The 11142-nt window shown below is 37.4% G+C and overlaps 1 protein-coding gene across 3 annotated transcripts in view; it reads left to right on the top strand.

Moving 5' to 3' along the window:
* Nucleotides 1–2367: 2367 nt before the first annotated feature.
* The window catches only part of LOC141808170 (partitioning defective 3 homolog B-like), a 199158-nt gene continuing 190383 nt past the window's right edge, over nucleotides 2368–11142 (top strand). For all 3 annotated transcript variants that reach the window (XM_074694588.1, XM_074694587.1, XM_074694589.1), the window contains exon 1: nucleotides 2368–3459. In XM_074694588.1, the coding sequence (XP_074550689.1) occupies nucleotides 3343–3459 (117 nt within the window). In that variant the 5' untranslated portion in view covers nucleotides 2368–3342. The remainder of the gene's footprint in view (nucleotides 3460–11142) is intronic.

Raw genomic sequence — 11142 nt, 5'->3', positions numbered from 1 at the left:
TTTTCCATTTTCCAGAGAAAAAACAGCAACACATGGTCTGCCACACATATTACTTTGTTTGCCACTGACTGGATGCACCTGGCCCAGCAGCAGGGGGGCATTCACATCCTAGCATGTTCACTGTGGTTCATAACAGCTAATAATAGAGGAGGCAAGACACAGAACACTGCTGAGATTAAGACTTAACCATGTGGGGTTAGGAGAAAGAAGGTGCAACCATATGTTATACAGAGGTTTGGTTCAGAAATTTCAACTGTACAGATTAATTCAGTATTTAGAAGAAAAAAAAAACAAAACAAACATTTCCAACAAATTTTTAACTCTGTCTCTGTTAATAATGTCCATAAAAAGTAGAAAAAGGTTTATTCAAAATAGTTTTAAACCCAAAGTTGGTTGTCATTTTGTGGCCAAACCTAACAAACCACATAATTACTGTCGTATCACCATGGACAATGGGACAATTTTCTAAATGTGGATTTGTTGGTGCTCATGTCATCTTACTGGTTGCTGTTCCAGATAAGAAAAAAACTATTAAAGGCAGAAAGACAAACTATTCTGTTGTTCATGCTGATGACTTTGTTTCTGTGCGGTTTTGAACCAAGTCTAAATTTTCTTCTTTTTTTAAATAATTAGTTTGACTAAAGATGGATTCACTAACAGTCAACCATTTAACTCATCATGAGGAAATGCCCAGGAGTTGTGTTAGCATCTTGGCAAGCCATCACAGAAAAGTCAGTATCCAAACAGCTGATTGGAATTAAGCCATCTTTGATACATTGCACCTGTGCTATTAAATGAGATGCTGACTGTTTTAAAGTCTTTCTGTGGAAATCTGACCAAAGGAAACATTACAACTTTAACAACTCTGAGGATTCAAGCTACAATCTGTTCATATAAAAAATAGTGAGATGAAAAAAGATGATAGAAAACACACCATTTGATCTTTGATTAATTTAGTAGAGGTTTTCATTTTATATGACTCAAAATATATCAAGTTTGTATTACTTTGTTTCTGTAATGTAAGGAATTATTAATTGAAAGGTTTTTCAGTTACCTATTCATATATGAGTTTCCCTTTTCCCCGTATTTGTGCATATTTCAAAAATGCTTTGAAATTCATATCCTAAATGGTTATTCAAGTGCACTTCTAACTTTTCAAACTTTCCCCAAAGAAGAAAGAAGAAGAAATGCTTGCATGCACAATGTTCCTCCTCCCTTGGGGTTCATTAGAAGCAATGGAATTCAGTGACCCAGAAACTAAACCTAGCCCAAATCAATTAGCAGACTTACACAAGCATTCATTCGAGCTGCTAATTACAAAGCCAAACTCCACCTCAGAGGGAGGGGTTTCCTCTTTGAAGATGAACCAGCTGAAAAAACAAAATGTTTTGTAAATATTATTTTTTGTTGGCTCGAGCTCTATATGACTGAACTTTTGGCAGACAGCTGAAGATTTTCAAGCAATCTGATTCAGTTTAAAGGTTCTTAAGATGCAAATGATGCTCTCTCCTGTTTTAATGGGGATCTCTTTATGTTATAGCTCTGACATTTATTCAAATTTGTTGTGACATGCAGTGAATGCATTTCAACACCAGTATTAACATTTTATCTATTGAAAAGGTTGAACATTTAAACCAGTATTTGTTTCTGTTTTCTTTGGTTAATTTCACTCATATGTGTAATATGTTGGGAACCTCTGGTCACGGTGTAGTCATGCTCTGTCCTGACATTATAATCAAAACTCTAACCAGTTTATATTATAATGTTTATGAGTCTGTATTAAAGAAATGAAGTCTTCCGTTAAAATCCTAATGGCACTGCCATTTGGCAGAGTAGTACTTTTATCCAAATTTGCATTTTTGATATACACAACAATTCCTGGAACACACAAATGGAGAAACTGTGAAGTGAAAGGCTCTTTAAAGTGACAAACCCAGGTGGAAGTTAACCTAACTGCTTTTCTTCAGAACTATTTCAACTTGTGCATTTTTTTATTAACATGGTCCTAAAACGAGCTAAAGGCGGAGTGAATACGACTATCACATTATTTAGGATGTCTGGAACACTAAATATGATATATTCATATTGTTTTAATTGTTTTATGGTAGAGCAGAGAGGATAATCATTACAGCTTTAATCATTGGAGAACAGGGTCGTGAAAACGAGCGATTCTCTACGATGCAGTTTGCCGTATTAGAAACCTGGGTGATGAACTCAAAAAAGTGGTCCTGAGAAAGTTGTAAAAGTTGTAAACGATGTTCCTGCCATAGCATCTGGTTCTTACCCTTTAATCCTGGCGGTGCATCGGAGCACTTCCCCTTTAAGAAAGTGACAGTAACAAGCGGTGGAGGAGCTGGTCAGGAACTGGCCAGGAGCGGACCAGCAGATTGTTAAGGAATTCCAAAACTTTCTCAACATAAAGTGCTGCGTTCACTTTCTCTTCGGTTTCGGTATGTGGCCACAGGTGAATACAGCCACGGTGATGCCTTACTGTGTGGATCGGCAGTAAAGTGAATGTTAGTCACCGCTTGGAAAAAGTAAAGTTACGCGAGGAAAAACTTGTGGAGGAGTGATGCGACTGCATCCCTCCCTCCAAAGTTCAGCTAAGGTGGCTAACATTAGCTATTTTAGGATAGCGGCTGCTTTATGATGCTGAAGTTTGGATAAACTTTTGTCCATCTGTTTGAAAAGGCTACACCCGACCATCGAAGCAGGGGGTGAAGATATCCAATACCACGGACAACCTGAAACCCTTCCCGTTGTGTTGTCGTTTCCAGGCCAGGTTACTGTATCTGGCTTATCATGTTAGCCTAGCTAGCTGACAGACCGCTAGCCTCTGTGAAGTTAACCAGAATCAGTAACCGCAAAGTGAGGAGTGACATGATCAACAATTGTCGTGAACCGGCTAACACTTTCCACACCATATTGGAGGAATTACAGTATCTGCAAGGTTTGGAAAGTAGGCACTGCTATTTATGAACCAACTAAGCAGTCTGAGCAGTGGAGGGATGCTATCTGAGGTGAAGAAACGAGAAGGGATTAACCCCGTGACCGTCGCATGAGAAAGCAACATCACAGCAGCACTCATTATCATCACTTTCTACTCCAGACTGTGGAAGCCAGTAGTAATGGCGTGGACAGCCAGTGATGAAGTTTTGCAGTTTAAATCAGACTCTGAGCCACTCCGACAAGCTGTGTGACCTGTGGTGAAGTTAACTCTTGAGTGATCAACACTTTGAAGTTCCTCATTACCAGCCCTGGAGTTTTCCTGCTTTCATTAACTCACTGGTTGTAACCCACATCCAGAGGGCCTGCGTCTTGGATGAAGAGGAGTGAGTCAAAATGAAGGTTACTGTCACTTTCGGGCAGACAGGTGTGGTAGTGCCCTGCAAGGAGGGATGGACTGTGAGGGATCTCATCCAGCAAGCCACACTGAGATACAGAAAACTTCTGGAGCAGGTATTATTCACACTTTTGCCATGCATTTCTATACAATTTACACTTTTTTCTGTTTGACGGTAATTTTCATCAATAGGCAGTGGTCCAGTGTGCTTAAGAGCATGAACATAAGCTCAGAGAAATGCAATTTTAACTCCCTTTGAGGGTATTTGACCCCTGAGTCATCAGTTAGTAACATTTCTCACTGCCAGAAGCAGCTCTGTAATAACGTGTTAAGATTTTTATGAACTCCTGAAAGAGAGAAGAGGCAAGATAACTTTTTATGAAACAGCGCTTTCATAACATTTGAGGTTTTCCCTGAAGTCATAAAAGAATAATCCGAAGCTTCGTCATTTTTATATCATGAAAAAGCCATATGATTTTCCCATCTCAAAGTCTTGGGAAATTAGACAAAGCCATGGAGGTCCAGTTCTTCATAATTGCTGTATAAAAAATTAAAAGCAAATCTGGTATGAATTATGATGGTCTAGACAGAAGCCGGCACAAGTCGCTTCCACTGAAGTTCTCAGAGTGAAATGCAAATCAGTCCCTCTTATGATTCCTTTATGGCTGCTGTTGATTCCCTGTACTGCTCTCAGAGCAGGAACCCTGTGACCCCCATCAGACGACCAAATCTTCTCAGTGACTCACTTCATATTGGCTCCATTATTCAAAGAGCACACCAGTCATATAGATAGATGGTCTCAGTTGTGATTGAAGGGAAGATGTGGAATCTGTGTGTGTGTGTATTTGTTCGTGATTGTGTGAGATGGACACCAAGAAAGCACTTGGAGATGCGCTCACTTTTTTTTACACCCTCTTCTCCATCTCCTCGCTCCCTTTTTGCCTCTTAATCTGCCATCATCTGACTGCCATGAAGCCACCCTACTCCCTGCTGCTTTTATTTAGCTGCCTTCATTATATTTATCATTCTCTCCTTTCAAGTGCAGTGACTCTTCACCTTCCACAAAGCTCTTCACAGAGCAAGAGGCCTCACTTCCCTTCCATTAATCTCTTCTTCCTCTTTGAGCACTTCCCCTGTTGTACACTGTTCTTCTTTATGGAAGAAATCTGTTCCACCTTGATGTAGGATCAACCAGTTGACACTGAGGCCTTTTAAAGACTCCAAACCAATAAAACAGGTTAAAGGAGCCATGCTTTCAGTGTCATCTGATTATCAGTGAGACCTAAAGTTTTTTCTTTGTCTAACCTTGTTAAAGCTGTTGGTAATCTAAGCTTCCGAATCATTCAGAGCTATACTAATAAAATGTATTATAAACCATGTTTCTCACATTTTTTTTTTTTTAATTTAGGTCTAAAACTTTTCCTACATAAAAAAAAACATTGAACATGGTGCTTGCATTGCATTGTATGCGTCTCTCTGCTATGTTGATTGATGTTCCCCCTAGACATGCACCGATCCATCGGTCGGCCGATGCATCGGTGCCAATTTCCTTAATTTTGGGGGATCAATGATTGGCCTATTCTTACCTATGAAACTGATCTTATATATACCTTTTGGTTGTTTAAGTTAAAACATAAAGGTTTTATTGTTTCACATGTATTGTTCAATGATTTTCAGTAAAATAAGATCAGAACATTGAAGGTATATGCTGTCAGATATGAAAAATAAAAAATTGGTATCGGCCCAAATTGGTATCGGCAGGTCAGACTGTTTAAAGACTGGTGCACCCTTAGTTCTCCCAGTGTTAAAATGCTCTGCTTCCTGTATGAGTACGGATGGGTACTGAATTAGGTACTTTTATAGGTACCGACCAAAATCTGTCAAAAGTACCGGGTACCGATTCACGAAAAACCATATTTACCATATTTAGGTACCTAAATGCATCCTTGTGAGTATGAGGGAGTGGAAGAGTAGGTGATTTTCCATGTTGGACATGAACACAGCATTAGAAGGTTATATATTAAAGAATAAATATGTCTAATTGAAAAATAAAAAAAATGTTATCTAACAAACTTGTATTTTTTACCAAATAAGCACAAAAAAGTACCGAAACTTGGCACCGTTGAGTACAGGTACCGATTGCCAGGTACTGTGCATTGGTACCGTATTGTTTCATATGTGAAAGGTACCCAGCCCTATGTATGAGTGAATGAAAGCTCTCTTTAAAAGATCTATTGTGTCACACAGCCTTACTTATCAGGCTTTCCAGTCTCTCTATCATTAGTGGGTATGATTTTGGTGAAACACTCAAATTTCATTGCTGATAAAACCGGATGCGACGTGGAAATTCAAACAATGCAGTCAGCATCAAAGGAAGTTAACAGTTTTATACTCATAAAATGTTGCTAAGTAAAGTTCATGTATGCACAATGAACTAACTAGATAAGCAGACAGCTGTAGTAGCTGCAGGAATACCCCCAAAAAATCATTGTTGAAATGGCAGCTATTCAGAAAGTTGAAATGATAGTTATGCTACAGTGTTGTTTGTAAGAAAGAGCCCATAAATTGTAGCCTGCCCTCCTACGATCCTCATTTTTTCTCCTGTTTTCTCTCTCTTCCCACACCCTCCCACACCCCTGTCAGCACTTTGCAACCTCCCTTTGTTAATTCTGTTTTTACTTCTCCTTCCACTGTCATTCTTCCTACTTTTTGATCGGGTTGGCCTCTTCCTCTACTCCTTGTTTACTGTTTGACATTTTAAATATTCCTCTTTTTTTCTCATGTTCACCATTTTTAGACACAACTTTCTCCTCCTTTGACAGCTTCACCTGAACGTCTCCCTCCTGCAACCCCACTTCCTCCTCTCTTGTGTGGAGACTTCATGTTAATAACTTTGCTGCATCCTGCCTTTCTTTTTTTGCATTACTTTTTCTATATTCTTCTCTCTCCTCCCATCAGTCCATCATTTTCCTGCAACACTAATCTGGTATAGCTATGTAATTATGTCTGTTAATGTGTTCTGGGATTATAAAGCCAGGGTGTGCGTGTGTGTTGTAGAGCCGTCCAGTTCCTAATCCTCTCACCAAGTGATGGCAAATCATGTTTTTAAATAGTCAAAGAAGCAGCTTGCTTTCTGTCTGTCTCCTTCTCTACTCTATCCTCTTTTTCCCTTTTCCCTCACAGTTAGTGTGCTGCTCATATTCCAAACATGTTCTTAAATCTTATGTGTGTGTTTTTGAACACATATCCACTAGCTTACCTATGCTGGCAGACCCATTTATCATGTGCTTTGTTAGGAGTTTCCGCCGTGGTTCTTAAGAGGAGCTAATATTTGAATAAGCGTTAAATCAAAGCTGAAGTTAGCTTCAAGGTTTAGCCTCACTTTGAATTTTTGTGTTTGAGCTGCTTGCAATCATGGGTCATAGCGCAGTGATTAGAATTTGTATATTTCTTTGTGTTACCCTATGTATATCCAAGAGGAATTCTGAGCGACAACAGGCAGGAATAAAAGTAAAAAGTATTGAGGGAGAGAGATGCATTTGTAGAGAAAACACCAGATCAGAGATACAGTTTCTTTCAAAATATTTTGAAAATAAGCTCATGAAAAGCATTTTTTCACCTACACAGTTTATCTCAGAGTATCTGTTATGCATTAAGTGTAAAGTACTTTGAAGTACTTTGAAAAGGCAGTGAGCCAAAACCATTATGCACACTTTTGTTTATTTCTTTCTTTTCATGTCTCTGGCAGCCATTGTATATTTCTAATATCCTGCAGGCCAACCTCTGGTCCTGCAATCGTACAGATTGGAATCAAAATAGCCTTTGTTTCTAAGTGTCTAAGGAAGAATACAAAAACTTTGACTCTGTTGTTTTAAATTGTATTCTCTCTATAAAACACTCTTAAATAAAAGGAAGGTAAAAAAAAAAAAAAGTGAAAAAAATATATGAAAATTCAAGTTTATTTGCTCAAAGTTATGATCATTTCTGCGTGTTTGTCACTAAAAACACCTTGCTTGTTATCTTTTTTGATTTTATTTATAAAATTTATAGAAATTTTGGACAGTCTCAGATCAATGTAATGCACAATTCTTCATAAACTGCACATCTTTATAATGATATTTTGGAAATAGACATAACTTTCTCTTCAAAGATGCATTTCTAAGTATCCTGTTGTTCCAAATTTGTCTTTAAAAGTCATTGAACTCACTACGTACATGAAGGAATAAAGTGTATAATGATCTGTCAATATTTAGTGTAGATGGAAGCATAAACAAACAGATAACTGACAGGTAAAGTTAAAATACTGAACTCTCATTCTTAATGTATGCAATTAAAGATAAATTATAAAGTGCGTTAGGGGAATAAAAGTAAAAAGACAAAACGCTCAAGGTGCCTATAGAAAAGCAGCAGGGGGGAAATGAATGAAATGAAGCGGAAACAAGGCCACTGAGAGAGACAGGAGGAAGGAAGGCAGAGTTTTTTTTTTTTACGGTGAGTCGTCAGGAAGTCATCAGCTTGTTGACACACTCCTTAATTACATTTAGACAAACAAAGAAGTGTGTACTTGTGTGTATAAGGATACCTCTCAAGGCGTGTAGCAACATATTTAACAAAGTAAAAGCTTTTTTTGTTTTAATTGGCCAAGTAATTAATGTTAAAATGATAGTTGAAAAAGTGACGTGTATAATCCTAAAGTACAATTATAGGAACATTGTGTGAAACTCATTGCCTCTGTGAGCTGACTCATGTTAGTGAATGCTGACATTTGCACATATAGGTTGTGATGTGTATGAAAGGGTTCCTTCCTCAGTGGGTGTGGGCTGTACTTTCATTAGCTAGAGCTGGAATTCTGATGAGGTGCGGTCAAAGAGGCTGTAAAAAACAGAAAACATTCTGGTCCAATGCCAGAACATAAGCGATTGTCACTGCGTGGGAGAGGGAGGAAAAGGAGGAGATGAGGGAGGAAGGAGACACGTGCCGCCTCTTCTGTGGTCATAACACAGGAATGGGTTCATTGAATAATGATACTGTTTGGTTATGTTACATTTTTCTCAGTGTTTGATGGCCTGACCATTAAAAGTTTTGGTAATCTGCTGCTATCATCTGACTTTGAACCATAAAGATCAAAAGTAACATTAACAACACTACAGGAATTGACAAAATACTGTGCATCTGATTAGCCGGACTTGCAATCTTAATATCTTCTAAACTGCTGCATCAAAAGTAAAATTTTCACCTGTGCATTGTTTATTGGTAGAGAAATCAGCTTTTCACTTGAAAGACAGTTTTTGTAAAATTGCACATTTTAGCTTGTCAGCATTACCTCCCATTTTTAGATCGAATGATGCCGCTTGGACGCAGATGTCAACAGAGTTGTCAAAGAGACGGATGGCAAACGCAACAGGTGATTTAAAGTTTGACTTAACTTTGTTAAAAATGATAATGACACAGCAAGCGTCCGTGCATGTTGTCTCCTTTCAGGTACGAAACATAGCTGAGCTCACGTTTACATTTATAGAGAGATAAATGAATCATGACTATAAATATTTTACATATGTGTTTGTTAGAGGTGTGAAAAAAAAAAATTGACACTGCAAAATATCATTCTACTATGGCCTGTGATAAAATATTGATATTTCAACTAGAGGTCGACCGATATGGGTTTTTTGGGGGCCGATGCCGATGCCGATGCTTTCCAAATTTAGGCAGCCGATGCCGATATGCATAGCCGATTTTTCCAATTTGATATTCAGGCCGATTGTTAAATAAATATATGTTTATCACTTTTTTGTGAAACGCAGCAATTTCTGAGCAACTAAAAGAAATCTATTACAACAAGTCGTGTCCAGTCCTCTGAACATTTATTCAGCTTTCAAAACAATGAAATATTTTGTCTGAGTAAACACACAATGTAACAAGCAGTAGTAAACATTCACACTCTTCTTAAAATGTCAAAAAAGAAATTTAAACTTATTAATATAATTTATTATATTAATAATTAATAATAATAATTTATTTAATTCATTATATAATTTACAACAAAAGTATGTAATGTATCCAAGTGGTTCCACAAGTTTGAGGTGCTCATCTTTTTTGTGCCTGATCAAAAATTGCGTCATTTTATACAACGGATCAAAAATCGTCTTTTTAAAAGAAAATACGGCCGATGGCCGATAGAGACAAATGTCCAAATATCGGCCCGATATATCAGCCGGCCGATATATCGGTCTACCTCTTATTTCAACTCTTAATATCAATATTATTGTTTAAAAAAAACAGTTGTATTTTAGGTAAGTTGGAAGTACAATACGCTTTCCACACTTCACTGCAGTAAATGGCTGTGAAGAGCTACTACGCCGTATTTTGTATTAATCTATATAATAAATATAAACTCAAAGTATATTAAAAATGTTTTTTCCTAAACTTGATGATGTGGGTTTTGATGCTGTAAAAAATGTTTTCTCTCTATTCTTGGGTAAGGTACATCAAAATTATTTTCATTTTAGTTTTTACATTATAGTAGATTGATAAAATAACAGTAATAGTCATGTTTTGCACATTATTAGAATTTTTATGAGTTACACTGGTTACACCAAACTACATTTATCAGTTTCACTAACTGACCATGTCTTTCACCCAATATCTTTTTGCAGTTTGTACACAGTAGTTTAAGTAAAAAATTTGATGCACTTGATATTTTCAGGTTGTGTGTTTATGAAACACTGCATCTGACTTTCAATTTATTAAACACAATAAAATTGAAAAGTAGTTTTCAATTGAATATTTAACTGTGTAGAATATTGCAATATTTCACAATATTGTTGTATCGTATCATGAGGTTCTGGCCAAAACTCACCCCTAGTGTTCAGATACAACTCGAGAGTGCTCCTCTTCGTTTCATACACAGAGTCCCTGTGATTTTCCTTGTATGTAGTCACCAATGGTAAGGAATGCAAAATAAGTTATGTGCTACTATTGATTTATGTTCTAAATAATATATTATTTCTGGTGCTGAAAAAGAATAAAAAAGAACATTCATGAATGTTATCTTGTGGACACTTGTAACATTTACATTGTGACTGGCCTTGCACTGCTTTGGGTTGTTACCCAGACTCACATACCAAACTCTTGAGTCAGCTGCCGAGTGAAAAAGCTAACTGTTTAGAAATAAAGAACAGGAGAGAAACACATACTGAACAACACTGAATAACCTGGTGTTTTAACTCTGGTGAGATTTCACCATAACGTGATGATAATTTCCAGTCCTGAAAGTTAATCACCTAAAATTACCCAATTTCATTTGTTATATCCTCCAGCAAAACGCTGTATTAAGAGCTAATCTCCCTGGTTTTCAGATTAGATCAGTGTTTACAGCACTTATCATTAGTCCTACAATATCTAAGTGTACCTCCAGGATTTTTAACTGCAGGACTGAAAAGCACAGGGTTTCTGAAGTTCACCCCCCTACATTATCTATGCACTCCCCCTGAATATCAGATTAGATCGGTGTGCTCACAGCTGTTATCTCTCTACCTTTCCTTCTCTTGTCTTCCTAGCTGTATGGCTTGCCTTCTCCAACAAGAGATCAAAGAGGGTTGTTGACCTAATAACAAGCAGGTTGTGTTTTTCCTTCTGTTCTTCCTGCTTGAATAACAAGAGAACATGTGTTCCCCTAAGCTGACATGAAACAACCTGCTTTTCTGCAAGTACTCCACAGTTAGATCAGATTTTGCAACTTGTGTAAATTGTACGGTCAAATAGACCGGGGTGTTTCATTGACTGAAAAATAGCTGCGCTCA

The sequence above is a fragment of the Halichoeres trimaculatus genome, unplaced genomic scaffold (genome assembly GCF_033239565.1).
Source record: "Halichoeres trimaculatus isolate MK-OKI-2021-1 unplaced genomic scaffold, fHalTri1.1 fHalTri1_scaffold_19, whole genome shotgun sequence".
NCBI lineage: Eukaryota > Metazoa > Chordata > Actinopteri > Labriformes > Labridae > Halichoeres > Halichoeres trimaculatus.
This window is presented reverse-complemented; position numbering and strand designations above follow the sequence as displayed.